This window comes from Gobio gobio, assembly GCF_949357685.1.
Source record: "Gobio gobio genome assembly, chromosome: 3".
Classification (NCBI taxonomy): Eukaryota; Metazoa; Chordata; class Actinopteri; order Cypriniformes; family Gobionidae; genus Gobio; species Gobio gobio.
Window position 1 is genome coordinate 20,041,909 of NC_137099.1, and position 17,108 is coordinate 20,059,016.

General features: G+C 36.9%; 1 protein-coding gene across 2 annotated transcripts in view; it reads left to right on the forward strand.

Annotated features, from left to right (window-relative positions):
- Nucleotides 1-17,108, forward strand: part of mtus1b (microtubule associated tumor suppressor 1b) — a 70,993-nt gene that overhangs the window by 33,411 nt on the left and 20,474 nt on the right. For both annotated transcript variants that reach the window (XM_079813570.1, XM_079813571.1), the window contains exons 5-6: nucleotides 4,734-4,874; nucleotides 6,512-6,616. In XM_079813570.1, the coding sequence (XP_079669696.1) occupies nucleotides 4,734-4,874; nucleotides 6,512-6,616 (246 nt within the window). The remainder of the gene's footprint in view (nucleotides 1-4,733; nucleotides 4,875-6,511; nucleotides 6,617-17,108) is intronic.

Consider the following 17,108-nt stretch of genomic DNA (forward strand, 5'->3'; position numbering starts at 1 on the left):
TAGAGAAACTGCTTAAGATATTAATACATGTTGTCAGAGATATATAGACATTTAAACATAAATTTAAAAACAAATATCACAAAATTTAAAGGCACAATATGTAAGATTTTTGGATTAAAATATCCAAAAACTACTAGAACATTTTTATATATATTGTTCGTATACTTATATGCCATCCGAACTTAGCCCCGCCCACAAAATTTGAGGTTGGGAAGTTCAGTCTGGACTTGATCCGTTGTGGAGCAACTATGAACTCGAACCAGAGCTGTTCAGACCAATCAAATTGTCAGGTCGTACTTTATACGATGATGGACGTAGTAACAGTAACGTAATCATCCACGTCACAAATGAGCGCTTAGGTTGAATTTGTTCTAATCTTAAACAGAGAACTTGTTCGCATATGAATTCACCTTTACTATTTCTCTCAAAAATGATGATCATGTTTAGACTAGGTAAACCCAGTCTGATCTGCCGGCGATTTGATTTCGCCCTGCAACTCAGTCTGGAAACCTGTACATTCATTCCTACTGCTTCTGTTACACTTTTGCAGGAACCAATCACAGACTGGCTTATCCACCTGGCGCGCTATTGGCGGGCTTAACACGATGACGGATAGATGGGTCGTTGCCCGTTGATCACGCCTCTTGTGCTCTGATTGGTTGAAGGACTATCCAATTGCATACAGAGTAGGGCTGTAACGATTTGACCAAAAATAAAAACCTTGATTAATTGAACGATTATTTTGCTTCTTTTTTTTTTTTGCCCTCATATAAGGTTTTTGAGTAAGTTCACTGATAAGGTTTGTACTGTAAATATTTTCTACTATTAAAAGGTGGAATTTTTTTTCTAATGAAAAAGTGAATTTCTTTGTGATTTTAAAGTACTTGAAGGAAACGGTTCACTTTCAGCAGTTACTAGCCGCGTTTCCATTACAGATTTGCGCAAAACTTTTGTGATATTTTCTAAAAGTCGACAAAAAAATATTGCGAAATGACAGCGTTTCCATTAACTGATGGAACTGACTAAAACATTTTTTTTCCTCTCGTGATAAATCATTCCAAAAATCATGCTACGTATGTTGTTAGGTTTATGTATATCCCAGCCACCGCACGCCATTATTTTTAATGGAAAGAGACGTGCGTGTTATAGCACTGATGGCAAGGAAAGCACCTTATACCTGAGCGGCACATATGAGGTGTTATGATAAATTGTGGCATTTTATATTCTATTGTTTTTTTATGAGTTTAATAAAGAACTCGTCTTCTGTCCAAACATAGGCCTACCATCATCTGTAAAGAATGATCGACTTTTACATACGCCAGGCGCATTGCCACATACAGAGACGAATTTGCATGGTGGTAACTCAACGTTTTTTTTACCACTTCGTTATTTTGGCTCGGAATTTCGTTTTTTGGAAATATAAACTGAATTTAGAAATGCTTTTGAAATGAAAAACTTTGCGTTTAATAAACAAAATATATTTTTGAAATGAAGACAGCGTTTGGAGTGGAGTGCAAAATAATCTGTTCCCTGACTCCACAGCCTTTGCTGTTATCGTGAGTGTACACAAATAAAAGTAGACAGTTTATAGTTTATAATTATGTCTTGCACTTATCTCTGTATGGCTAAAAATGACGGAGTATTTTAAGTTTCCGCTGGAATAAGGAAAAAGTTCATCAAAAGGCGACAACGACTTCGTCGGAAAGAGGGTTAAAGAAAACGTAGCCTATTTAGTTTCATATAGTTAGGCTATGTCTAAATATTATAATCTTTTAATTTCATATGTTGATTATGAAAAGTGAGCAGCATGAGTAAGGCTACATAATCAGATGCGCATATGTCTGGAGACATGGATTTTGAGCACAATTGAATTGTGTTTTCTAGAAAGTCTTTCTTTAAAATTAATTTCGTTTTGTATAAATTGTATTTTAATTTTGATCCATGTTTAATCAACTATTTGGCTGTAGGCTATATTTAATAAATAAGAAGCAAACCAAGATCGTCGGGAATGGATAGACCTAGTTTTTGAGCAAGGCTGAAACTATAGCGTCTTTCTGTTTTAATACATTTCTTGATTATATGTCATAATTACAGTAGGCCTATAGATAGTTATGATATTTGTGGTTGCACCGGGGTCCGTCATTATAAAGTTACGCCACTTTCCTTATTAGGAGAAAATATATGTCGTTTTAACGACATAAGATCTCGTACATACTTGAGTGGAAAAAAAATTATATGTAGGCCCTATGTGAGAGCAATGCGTGACCGTACCAGGTGACCTGTAAATGTGAAAAAAACTGTTTCCATTGCAGTTTTGCGAAAATTTCCTTTTTCGAATTGCCTGAAAAACCACCTCATGCTAGCGTAAAAACCTTTTTGCGATATATGGGAGTTTTTGCGAAATTGACGTGTTTCCATTGGGCGTATTTTCAATTCGCAATTTCAATTTGCGCAATTTGAAGGGTAATGGAAACGTGGCTATTGTCTATGGGGCAGATTTCTGCTTGTTGTACATCAGATACAGATAAATTAACACAGTAGGCCTACATTACATTTATTTGAATGCATTAATGAGAGAGTGATTGTGTATGTGAATTACTCATACCGTCTCTATTCATTATGAAGCTGTGGTTTGTACTTACTTCAAAGGTATAAAATATATGCCTATAACGGTTGAGTTTCTAAGCTACTTTAGTGACTTTACTTTAGTCATAGGACAGCGTTGACACTGCGTTTCTTCGCTGCTCTCTTTGCACGATCTTCACATGATTTGTGAGCTTCTGTCTGAGTGTTCGTTTGTCACAATATATCAGGCATTAGTTCAACATAATACACATCTGATGGTCGAAAACTGGCAGGGCTTAAACCACATAGAAATGACAAGCTTTGTGAGGATGCAGGTGAATCTGCCTTCAGGACGCGCGCGTTGTCAGAGACGTGACACGGCTCGGCTCTCTGTGTCACAGAAAAAAGCTGAGCCTTGAACGGATACATTGTCCGTATTGTTGTTTTTGAATAGTGCACAATCGCTTTAAATGTTGAAACTGGCAAGCCTTTAAACGCATGTACTTGACAAACTTTATGAGCCCGAAAGTGAAAGCGATCTGGCTTTCGGGGCTTGCGCGCGCCGTCTCTGTGTGTGTGCGTGTCAGTGCATAGGCTATAAGACAGCAATTAACTGACCTGTATATAAACTGTGTAAAACGTGCAGTTGCTATAGTGATTCTGGGCATCTATAAACACAGATAACCGCTCCTGCATCTCTCTGTGTGCCTGCAAACTGCACTTGATGTGACTGACGGGGCGGAGTCACGTGAAAACCGAAATAACCGACATGGGAAAAATACGTCAGTTAGAGGTTCTGAATGTCGGTTTCGGTTATTTTTCGATTAATCGTACAGCCCTAATACAGAGTCATTTGAATTATGCTCGTTTATCACGCCTCTTGTGGTCTGATTGGTTGAAGGACTATCCAATTGTGTACAGAGTCAGTTAATTTATGCTCGTTTATCACGCCTCTTGTGGTCTGATTGGTTGAAGGACTATCCAATTGCGTACAGATTCATTTAATTTATGCTCGTTTATCATGCCTCTTGTGCAGTAGAAAATACATAGCAGACTCCCCAGATCAATGTTCAATCTTAAATTGAGCTTTGTCTGGTGATGTCCAGACAAGATCGTGTTGGTAAGTACTCCGTGTATCCTTAAATTATTTTTTAAAACACCAGCAAAGATAGTTTACTCTCATCTTATTTTTCTACTTCTTCCAGCGTGCATGCAGTTGAGTTCTGTTGACAACTATGCGTCACTCAACACGTCACTTAGTCCGTTGCTCTGATTGGTTGTAGGTCTATCCAATTGAGTGCAGGCATTTTCTTTCCTGATTTGGTTGGAGCACGCCCTAATAATCACGACCCAATGGAGCAGTATCAGACTCATATTCTGACTAGAATCTGAGTATGACGACGTCAGACTATACATTATCCCAAATGTTTGCAAGAATGTTTAAATCTAGAGAAATAAGCAATTTTAACCAGGACACGGACCATGTCTGTGCGTTGCCTATCAATGACATCACACCCGCATTATCCTCGATTTTCCGATTTTGTAGAAACCATGGAAACACTAAAGACGCTTTAATATAGTATGTGTTTTATTAGACAGGTGAGCAACTGTTTGGATACATTCATCAACATAAATCTAATCATTGTTATATAGCTCAACACAGTTAGTCTTACTATTTCATCTCGTTTTCTTGATTTACCGCGAGTACCATGTTTTACCATGCCTAATATCGATCTACCTTACTACAGTGTGCAACAAATGTCTGATAGTAGCCGCTGAGCGAACGCACAGGGTAGCATTATAACATAACTTTCAACACACTCAAATAATGTATCTAATATGATAAAACAGCGCTGCATAACATATGTATGAACGGAAAAAGCGGTCGTCTGTGGCATAATAAAGGCTCTGTGCAATCCAGGCATCATCAAGCTACACCTTTGTTTTGAATAAGCGACCTCTAGCGGCGAAAAATGACATTTTGTGGCTTTAAGTGAAATTTTTAAAAAAATTAACAAAGTGCATGAAACTAGACAGTACATTTATATTCAAGATATTTTCTCTGAAAACAAAAAAAAGATCAAATATTATTTTAAAAAAAAGTTTTTTATTGCACTGTGTACAATATTATTTTATAATGTGATGTGATGATTTTTTTTTTTTATCAGTTCCTGTTGAAGGGATGAAGAGTGAGGAGAAGTCTGTTAAACAATCACCCACTTCCCCGATTCAAGGAAAGTCTCTAGCTATGAAACCTGTATCAGGTCACCGCAGCAGAGCGAGCTCCACACCGTCTAAACCAGTGACAGGTGAGAGAAACATGAAGTTTTAATCTTATAATCTAACTAACTCTCTCTAACACCCACATTTATTTTCATATATTTCAGTCCACATTCATTTGTCTCTCATCATTTATTATTTACATATCAAAACAGCCTCAAAGGGAAACTCACACTCGTGTCGTAAGATCTTCTATAATCATTAATCAGTGGGAAAGCTGATTGCTTGAAACTAATGACACTGCAATTAGCACTTCTTTGATGTTACAAAATCACAATCTTATTACTACCATATACCCCTCTTAATAGGGTTTTAAACAGATTTTAATACCCTAATTCATTATTGTTGTTCCACTTCTTTTGTTATGATAGAAAGAGATTAGATTAGATCTTTTAAAATGGAAGGTTAAAAATATGGCATGTAAATCATACACAAATATCCTCTTCTTTAATATTTTTCTACTGTTAAAAAAAACATCCTTAAAACATCCCATACATTTGCCCTAGAAGCAAAATTAAAAGCATAAAATATTGAGAAATATTTCAGAAAATATATTTTGGATATACTGATAAATTAAATTAATAAAATAAAATAAATGTATTGGATTTGAAGTCAAAATTATGACTTAAAAATCTAAATTATGATTAAAAGTCCTAATTATGAGATAAAAAGCTGAAATTACATTTTTAAAAAGTCTAAATTATGACCAAAGCACACACTAAGACATTTAAGAGATGAAATCATTTTCACTTTTTTCATTTTGTGCAATATTTTTTTTACATGCGTTTTTACATTTTGAAATCAGTTTTTTACAACAGAAATGAATCAATCAAAAACGTACTTTAGCTTTTCATCTAAAACAAAATGTATTTCCTATCATCGCTGTAAAGCTGCTTTGAAACAATCTGTGTTGTGAAAAGCGCTATAGAAATAAAGGTGACTTGACTTGACTTAAAATACGGATTAAATAAAGCACACGTACCACAATTCTCTAAAAACAAACAATTAAGAATAATAACAAAAAATCTTACCATTGAAAAGTTTGGGGTCAGTACAAAAGGACATATTAAATTGTTCAAAATTGACAGTAAAGACATTTATAATGTTACAAAACATTTCTATTTTACTTTCTAATTTCTGAAGGATCATGTGACACTGAAGACTGGACTAATGATGCTGAAAATTCAGCTTTGCCATCACAGGAATAAATTGCATTTTAAAATATATATTCAAATAGAAAACCTTTACAATTATTTTAAATTGCAATAATATTTCACAATGTTAGTGTTTTCACTGTATTTTTGATTCCTTGGTGAGCATAAGAGACTTCTTCAAAAAACATTAAAATATCTTATCAACCCCAAACTTTTGACGCCCCAAAACAAGATAAACATATTCCTTAAAAATTAAAAAATTTTGCAGTGCAGATAAAGATCGAATTTTAGCATTATGTGAGTGTTTAGAGTTGATATTGATTGCCTTGCTAATTGCTTTGTGTGTAAAGATGGTTTAGCAGGATTCTTTCTGCCCCGCCCTGTCCCACCCGCTGCCATTAAAAGACGCATGCAGATACAAGCCTCCACAAGACATCTGACTCAGTCACCGAAACCTGCCACTGCACCGTCAGTTAACATGAAGTTTGATTTCTTCTGCACTGTTTCAATAGGGCTGAAAGCCCCAGCTGTGACCAGCCATGTGACAGCTAAGACTTACCAGAATGCTTTCCAGCGCAGTGGATCTGCGCGACTTATTCGCTCATCATCAGTAGCAGGTAAGGAGAGAATTTGATAGTGTGTGTCCAATTACATTCTACCATTGCTGTGTTGTCTATAGAATAATGGTATCAGTCTGCACTGATGTGTTTATTCAGTCATTGCACTTTTCTACTTGCCATTAGTTCAGTTATAATCAAAAACCTGCAGTCATGAGTAATCTTGCTGTATTGCAGAGGTGTTGCAAATAGCAAAATTGCTAGTATTTTTCCTATGTTTTATCTAAAAGTTAGCATGAAATGGAAGTTGCGATAGTCTTTTCTTCCCTATTGTGAGTGGGTCCATCAGGAATTGATTGGATGGTTGTGGTTTGCTATTGCTGTGATGTAATGTAAGTGACAGGTTGTCCCGCCCTCATGCCAGTAAACATGTCAGGGAAGAGATGTTGCTGCAAGAGGGAGGGAAAGTTATTTTGATTATATATTACGAGGGCACATTAATTAAATAAAAAATAATTGATTTAATGGTGATGTTAAATAGTTTTTCTCCACCTCTGATATGGACTCCCCCCCTCACTTTAAGAAGATGTAAGCACTGATATTGCAAAGGTGACATCTGTGGGGTTTCTTTCTTTCTTTTTTTCCTCTTTGTCAACTATAAGCAAGCAATTTGTAGGCTGCCATCTCATAAGCCGCTTTTCCACCACTAGGCCAAATCGTTTTCTTTGCTTCCCTGTTCCGCTCCGTGCCGATCCAGCTCAGGCGGTACAGATATGGTTTAATTTTCCACTGTGGGGCTGATAATAGAGCTCTTTGGAATGTAATCCAAATGCATCAGTCTTGCATGGTAAACCAAGAGTTTACAAATGCTATAAGATGCAAATTGCGATCTCATTATGGAGGATGATCAGATATTTCTTTTCATTTTATTTCATTTATTAACTTGTTTACATCGCTCAAATAGCGCACTTGGCCAGCTAGAGAGAACAGGCAACAGATTAGTGACCAATCCTGAGTGGTGACGTCACACACATTCTACAGCACGATTCAAAAAATTATTAAAATTAGCCAACCGTGCTGAGAATTCCAGGCTGAGGCCGAGTTTGTAATCGTGCCATGCCAAATCAAGCTCAAGTGGAAATATAACTGGAACCATTCTTGACTGTTCTTAGAATCATTCAGCCCAATGGTGGAAAAGTGGCATAGTGTAACTGTTGCACTATTTAATTATCTGTATGTTTAGGCATTCTGACCCAAGGGTTTGTTGGTTAGCATGGGTTGCTAACTACACTATTCTGTGTTTTCATTCTCTGTTCTTTCTCAGTTTAATGCACATTTAACAGTGTTTCTGTTGATGGCAGTTTACAAATGTCGACATCACATGTCTGTTTACTAATACTACTTGGGTCAAAAGTAGTTTAGGCTTAAACTGAACAGGTGGGTTCCAGAAGTAAAAACTTCTTTCATTTTCTCCATAGGGGAAATTGATTTTTAACAATAACTTATACACCTTTAAAGACAGCCTTACTGCGAGCTACGAGCTGTCAGCCTGCATTATTTCAACTTAATATCTTTGTTTAATAGCGGAATTTGTGGAGAAAAACTACATTACCTATGATGCTGTACAGAAAATCCCACCAATCAGAGAGTCAAAACAAATGCCAAAAGATCTCTTTAGCCCCGCCCACTCCCATAAAGCACTGCAAATTACATAATCACTCTCCCTACACTCTTAAAATATTTCAGTATTTCAATATATATGCATATTTTGTAATAAACATACAAATATATATATATATTAGGGCTGCAACGACGCGACTACGAAAATACGTTGACATGCGTGAAATGCGTCAACGTGTCGCCGTCACATTATTTATGTTCTAGAATAGAACAGATCGAGAATAATGGCGGCGTCTGCTCCCGGGCATAGTGAAAATTATCAATTATCATATAAAGCTAGACCGCGATATTCACAAGTGTGGGAGTACTTTAAACAGAAGCCGAATAAAACTGTGCTTTGTTCGCTCTGTAACGCCGGTTTCACACTGCACGCGGTGGCAGAGCAGGAGCTGTGCGCATGGAGAGCGGGAGCCGCGCGGCGCGCGCCCGTTGGGCTTTCACCGGCTTTCACACTGCCAGTGTTCGTCTCGCGCAGCTGAACCGGTGTGTGTGCATTGCAAATACAGAAGGATATTGTCCATTCGGTCACATTTTCCGGTGTTCTTCTCCGACCCTTTTATTTATTATGGGCAGCATATAATTGCTTCAAATGCGACCGGGTTCCCCTCTGTCCCAAACACATGCATATATAACATGCTATATATAGGTAGTTTACATCATTCAAGTAACATTAAAGTTAAGATATGCCTCTAGTTTTAATCATTTAAATGTGTCTTTGAAGTTTGGGTAGATTAGTCGACAGAAAAAATAATCGTTAGTTGCAGCTCTAATATATATATATATATATATATATATATATATATATATATATATATATATATATATATATATATATATATATATATATATATACAATAGGGCTGTGCAATATGGACAATTTTGAACAAGATAAATAGAGCTGTTTCCCTGGTAACCTCAGAAAACAAAGCAGTGCTGAGCTTATAAAACACTGTACACGGAGGGAAAAAGAAAAATAATGACATCAACTCTTTTCTCAAGGCAGTCATTTCCCTTCAGAGATACATTAATATAATTCATTCCTACTTCCATTCATAGACTAATTTCCCTCAGCCATCGCTTGTAAAGGTTGTAAAACCTCTCACTTCTTTCCGTAAAGAAACTTGCACTGCATGCTGTGTCCGCTGCAGTGAGAGAAGTGCGCACAAGAACGTTGTATTATTCTGAATTAAAATATAAATAAATAAATAAAATTGCAGCCTTATGCGGTCTAGAAAGCGCATGTGCTCAAATCGCGATTGTTTTGCGATTAATTGCACAGCCCTTATATATATACAGTATATATATTTATATATATATATATATATATAATATATATATAAAATCAACATTTTTAAATGTGTAGGTTTATATTTCTCCATCGTTTTTAATTTGGTTATGTTGTTGCAATGCTTCATGGGATTTAAGTTATTTCCCTCACTAAACCCGTTATGTACACAGACTTGTACCTTTGTATTTGGTCAGATTTAAATTTGTTTTGCTTCCAATCAAAGTTTGTAATGTTATGATTCATCTCTAATCTGGTTGGCTTGGTTCATGGCTTATAACACTTAAACAATTACTTTTTTGAAATCCCTATGGGAGAAATGAATGGAAAACATAATTCCGGAACCAGCGCCGCTGAAAAAGTGGGCAGACACAACATTACTTATCGCCATTTCATGTCTTGGCATTGTCAACTTTGTAGTGTGTATGTAGCCCTCCTGTATTTTGTAAGTAAGTTTGATTGTGGGTTTAATTCACACATTGATTTTTCCTCTTTGTAACCCTGTGTGACTTACTGTGGAGCGTGTAACATAAATGCCATAGATATCCTCAGGCCAAAATTCCAGTCACATTCACAACAAGTTTACCCAACCAATGCACATTTCTTGGTATTTCTGGCCTTTACGTCTTGTTACTTACAAACATCTTGACTTTAACAGAATTTTACCCACAAGCACCACCTCTACCCCTTGACTGTTTCTAATTTACGTTGCTCTGGCCGTGCAGCTGTTGGCCTTTAGTGATGAATACGTAAGCACAATAGTGTCAGAACACAGCCGTTCATGTGCTGCTTGACGTCTCTCTATTCAACAGTGTCACTCATCAGTATTCTGAGGCGCTTGTTTCTCTCTCACTCTCTTTCTCTCTATTTCTTTTTCTTTATCCAACAAAGGCACCCATTCAGCTGCTGCTTGGACGATACATAAACGTTAAATAGATGTCTGAGAGAAGGCACCCAATAAAAGGGAGGAAAGAGGGAGAGAAGAGGAATTAAAAGAAAGATGACATGAAGCAAGATTAGGGACTAATAAGGACTTTATGCCTATGAAATATGAAAAATTAAATATGCCTAGAAATAATTCAAAGAGAATGTAGGCTTTCAGCGATCAAGTAAATTCAATAAAATTAATTAGTTAAAGGAATAGCTGACCAAAAACCCAAAAATATATATTTCGAAAAATGCCCATACAAAGAAACTTACCAACATAGGACTTTCATTGCTTGGGGAATTTCTATCATTTAGGCATCATTAAAACAAGCTGAATTTATCTTGAACTAAGTAATTAAGTATATCTTAAATTCTTACCTCTTTGGTGTTTTTTTTCTTCTTTGTTTTAAGCAAAAAAACTCACCAAATTGTGTTACATTTTAAACACTTAAAGGTAGGGTAGATGATTTTTGGACAGGTTAGCAATCGCGAGCTAGCTTTGAAAGCATAAGATCCCACCCTCCCTTCAGAGCGCTCTCCAAAGCCATGCCTTCTTCAAAACACATGATACTGTGTTAAACTACCTCATGTCTCAAAACACATAACATTACAATAATAATGAACATAAACAACTTAAAGAGCACTGTGCTGTACCACCAGACTGCTACAGATTCATTTTGGCCTAGATAGTGTTCCCATTGAAATGTATAAGTTCAAGTCACAAACTGCTCAGAGTATAACGTCACAGGTTTCCATCTCTTCCAAATTACAGTAGTAATGGCGTGAATGCAGCATAAGCTTGTTGTTTTGGTTCAGGGGGAACTATAAAAGGTGGCTGTTGTTTTGGTTGCGCTGCTTGATGACTGACGTCTGTCTAACTCTGCATGGCATAAAACACGCTGATGCGCAGCATGGTGCGCGGAAGTATGAAAATACATACTTTAACAGGCAGGTAGGACATCGTATTGGACAAATATTTTATGGTCCCATGCCTTCCACAGACTATATATATACATATAATTACATTCAGGCCACTTAAAGGTGCAGTGTGTAATATTTATGAGGATCTATTGACAGAACAGACCTTACATAATGAACCGTTCTGTTTTTATTACCTTAGAATGAGCCATTTCTATCTACATACACCGCGGGTCCCCTTACACTGAAGTCACCATTTTGCGTCGCCATGTTTCTACAGTAGCCCTAAACGGACAAACTGCTCTACAGAGCGCTAGCTACTCTCTGCTGTCTCAGACGAAATCTTTGTCCTGTGGCGGCCACCGTAGCTTCTCTGTGGTTCGAAAGGGAGGCTTGAGCGGTGGGCGGTTGTAATTTGCGACCTCACCTTTAGATGTCGCTAAAATGTACACAGTGCATTGCTATCTGGATGTGAAAAGACTTTAAGCCAGCAACAAAAAAAAATCCTGGAACAAATCACCTACGCTGCCTTTAAAACAAGAAAACAAAAATTAGAAAATGAGACATGAAGATATATTTAGAATATATATAATATACTATCATTTTGCTTCTCAAATATGATGTTTAGATGTTTAATAAACAAAAATACTGATTAAGATTGTTTTTTTTGCTGTGTATTTGCGAATCGCAGTCTATAATTTTCAACTGCATCATCTTCCATCCTCATACCCATACTGTAGCCAAGAGAGAGGGAGTGAGAGAACGACATTATTCATAAACCGCCTACTCCTCGTTCTGTGCTCACTCCCTCCCCTTCCCTCTTACATCGCCTCTCTCCCTCCATCCCCCCTTCTGAGTGCACGAGTGTGTGTGTGTCGAACTACAGAAAGCTTGGCTTTGTGTGTGTGTGTGTGTGTGTGTGTGTGTGCATGTGCAACACACATAAAGGATTAGCGTGTGCACGTTCGCGCGAAAGAGAGAGAGAGGAGCAGAATATATGAGACACTGGCTGGTTCAGCATCCAAGAGGATACCGCTGAACAGAGCGGCCGTTCCCACAAGAGCTGCGCGTCATTCCCAATCCAATCTTCATCGTCACCTTGGTGTTTCTGTAGGGGTGTCATTCTTTACTATTCTTAATTTTTTGGGAGATTTTGTGATTTTTAAAAATAGCAACAAAAAAAAAATTTCTCTGTTTTTCCTTCTTTTTCACGTAAATTGTTCATTTGACTTCCCCCCTCACCTTAAGAAGACTTTTGCACTGGAATGTGACAAATTCCGATTTTTTTTCTTTAGCGAACATTTCGTTTTTATTATTTAGTTTCTTCTTCTTTTTGTTAATTTTTTTCAGCCGAGAAATTTCTAGATTTTTTTCCCCCTATATTTTTGTGGAGGATTTACTCTCCTCCAGTTGGACGTCGAAGGTCATGTTATGGTCTCCGAGACTTTCGCTATCAAACTTCCACGTGAAGCTCACGGCTAAAGGACTATTCCGCAATCTCCAGCTGCTGCCGGGATGCAAAAAGACCACGGTGGTCTTCCATGCAGGTTGGAGAACGTTTCTTCTCCCTTCCTCCATTGCTCAATCTCTCCCATCATCTCTCTCTCACCATACGCCCCTTCCCCCCTCCCATATTTCTCCTTTTAACACCCGTCTTTCCATAGTTACCGTTGTTCCATCCGTGCTTTGAGGGGCATGTGGCAGCCTTCACCATTGTTTCTTTTTACAGAAGATGCTTACAAAGAATCGTGTGTGTTTGTGTGTGTAATGTAGTGAAAGGCCCGGTCGCGTGATCTTTAGTGGAGTGATGCCTGTGCCAGAGTGCACCATGTGCAGTGCCACAAATAGAAACTGCTTGCTGTGTTTTTAATGGGTTTATCTGTGCTATGCCTGCATTCTGATATTCATACGTAAACAGCATCTATTGAAGTGTTTATATTAGCGAGGAGAACAGTATTGATTATTGTGCTGGGAGTATATAAATCACAGATTAATGCGATAATGTGTGTGTGTGTGTGTGTGTGTGTGTGTGTGTGTGTATCAAGACAGTAAGGGCTGAGCTGATTGCTATGTGTGTTTCTGTGTTTTCAGATACAGATTTAGGGTATAATAACCGAATTTCACCTCGCCCTAACCGAAATGTTCCATCGCCCGCCCTCTTTCTGTGTCAAACGAAATTTAGGTTAGGGTTCATGTAAGGATGCTCTCTCCCTGTCTGTCTGTCTGTCTGTCTCTCTCTCTCTCTGTCTCTGTGAACATGTTGGAGAATTTCAGTCATAGAGGTTAATATTGCATGTAGGAATTTCTCAAAATGTAGTTCACAGTTTTCTTGCCGAGGTCTGTCTTTTTGATTATCTCGACACTTAAAGGGATAGGTCATCCAAAAATGAAAATGTTGTCATCATTTACATATACCAAACCTGTATGAGTTTCTTTCTTCTGTTGAACACAAAAGAAGATATTTTAAAGAATGTTGGTAACCAGACATTGAATGGAAGTCAATGGGTGCCGTCAACTGTCTGGTTACCAACATTCTTCAACATATCTTCTTTTTGCATTTTTGGGTGAACTATCCCTTTAAAAGTACTGACCTAATAAATATTTTTTATTTATCAAGTCTTGATCATCTCTCTGAAAAGGTTTTAGCAACTGTTGCTTTATAAGATAATATAAGTATATATATATATATATATATATATATATATATATATATATATATATATATATATATATATATATATATATATATATATATATATATATATATATATATATATATATATATATATATATATATATATATATATATATATATATAATTCTCAATAGATTAATTAATTCCTGTGGAAAATGACTCTCATTCAAATAATTGTACAATGCAAAAAATCTAATTTTCTAAATGTTATTTATGGGTCAAATGTGACCCCAAAATGTTCACAATATTTATCTCTCTTCCACACATGTGGTATATGTATAGCAATCTACAGGCTTCACCCTAATGGAAGAAAATTCCAGAATATTTTTGAACATATACACTCAGAGTGCAGCATCTCCTCATGGTTGTCTCCATAGAAACTAGCATGCTGGATCATGCTGTGCTGTTATTAACAGACCTGATATATGTGACCTGAACTGCTCTGAGTGAGCGTGCGAGAGCATCAGGAGAGAGAACAGTCTGTACATGCCGTACGCTTCTGTACACAGTGCACGTGATATCGCTTCAAATTAATCTTTATCTGAGAACACAGCCACTCTAATCAGACCAAATGCTAAACAAACCCAGATTTTAGGGATGTAATGTTGTGTGAGTGTATGTGTGTGTGTTTGTGTGTGCCAAATGCATGGGAACACAGTGTACTCAAAGTGGGCCACCAAACTCGGACAGTCATTACAGCCTCTTTTTAATCTATTTATTCATCTGGATTTGATGGCATGCTTTGGACTTGTAGTTTTCATCCCTTATCGTGCGATTTAATCTAAACACTACCACTGGCCTTATCCTTGTAATTCCAATCCAGATTATTTCCCTGGACCCACCTTCTCATTCTGTACAGCACATATCTCAATAGAATTCGTGTGTGTGGGTGAAGGAACTGCATCTGTGAAGTAAATAGCTATATATATATATATTTCTTTTTTTAAATATGGTGCTTAGAAGAATTCACAGAAGAATGCAAAAGAATTCACTTACAATTTTTGCCTGCAAGAGAAAAAAATATACCTTAGATTTACAGGTAGTTAAGCGGAGACCATATATCCATATATCGGGACTAGAATATAGAGATTTGGAAGTGGGTACTTCTGACTTCATGTGGCAATAAGCAACCACTTAGCAACACCCTAGCAAACACCCAGAAAACCTTAGCAACGGCATAGTAATGCACTAAAACCACTGACAACACTTTAGCAATCCATGACACACTGTTATCATGTCGGCGATTTTTTGCGGGAAAACAGGAAATCCCAAGCCCTTAATATCCAAAGAGATCCACAGAAAATGAATGCATGTTTGTGTGTGTGTAATCACACTTATCCTCTTCAGATATTCCCTTTGACTTCCCAGTGAGCCATACCCCTTGCTTACCCCAATTCTAAGCTTAAATAATGTATAAATAATCAAACTCATTTTGAATGAGGTTGTGATTATGGTGGTATGTCATTCTACCACAGGCCCTGGATGTCGCTCTCTCTGTCCAGCAGACTGGCCACTTTCTGTCTGTCTTTCCAGCAATGCTCAGATAGGTAATCTCACCAAACTGTCACAACAGATCTGATTTAGTCAACTTCCAGTCTTTTAGCAGTCAAAAGCTACTTAATCAGATGTTTACTGCTAGCATAGAATATGGTAAAATGTTGCCATGAGGTTATATTAACAGGTTTTTTTTTCTAGTCAAAATCATTATTTAATATGACTGAATGAACCAACAAAATTAATTCACTATGTTTAGCCTGTACCATTCTAATTCCATGTTTTTAGACATGGTCCAACAAATACATGGTGTTCTATGACATACCTTGGAGGAACATGTAAATACCATGGCATTTGGTAATCATATATCAAAGTACCATGGTATGTCTACCTGATACCATAACTGTACCATGTTACATCCTACGGTACTTTTTTTACAGCATTTTTAGGAGAGATATTTTAGGCTGAATAACATTAAAAAAAAGAATTAGACCTGAATTAATAAAAGAACGATTTGCTTACTTTTGTAATATTAACACTGCTGTTCAAAGTTTGGGGTCATTTTTTTTTTTTTTTTTATAAATAAATACTTTTATTCAACAAGGATGCATTAAATTCCAAAGTGGCAGTATAAATATCTGTTATTTTCAATGCTGTTCTTTAGAACTGTCTGTTCATCAAAGAATCTTTAAAAGTTTATTACAATTTCCACAAAAATATTATGCAGCACAATTGTTTTCAACATTGATAATACGAAATGTTTCTTGAGCAGCAAATTATCCTATTAGACTGATTTCTGAAGGATCATGTGATACTGAAGACTGGAGAAATGGCAGCTGAAAAATCAGCTTTGCCATCACAAGAATAAATTACATATTAAAAAAGAAAAGAGTTGTTTAAATATTTTTTCATGAAATAAATGCTGTCTTGGTGAGCATAAGAGACTTTAACATGAAAAAAACAAGAGACTATTTTACTAAATAAAAATAAAAATTTCAGAAAATTTGTGTATGTTTAGCTGTATCATTAGAGTTTTCTCTAGATAAGATTGTCACATTTTATTGAGATGATGTGCTGTAATGTGTTTGAATGTGTCTCCTCTTGAATGTGTGGCACTGCTTCCGTATAAGCGAGATAATTCTTTCCATTAAGCAAAATGCTGAAACGTTTATTCAGGCTTTCCTTCAGAACGGGTGCATAATTTCCTCATCTGCCTTCCAGTAATTATGTGGAAGAGTGGAAGCCCTTTTTTTCTGTGGAAGGCTTGCGGTTTGCTGGTTGTATGTGTGTGTGCGTGTGTGTTGAATAATCTTGCAGTGTAATGAAAAGAGGAAGCTAGAAACAACATCAAAGGAGCACCACTCTGTCTGTTAGCATAACCATGAACATATCCGACCTGGGTGTGGACACGCTTGACGGAGCATGTGTTTGGACGCCTGTGGTAAAGTCCTACTCCGTGTGTATGTGTGTGGTAGCTAGTTACGGTCTGTCTCCAGTGGAGTGTTTGGGGGACAGCAATCGCAGCGTGTCTCCTATCACAGTAGACCATCATA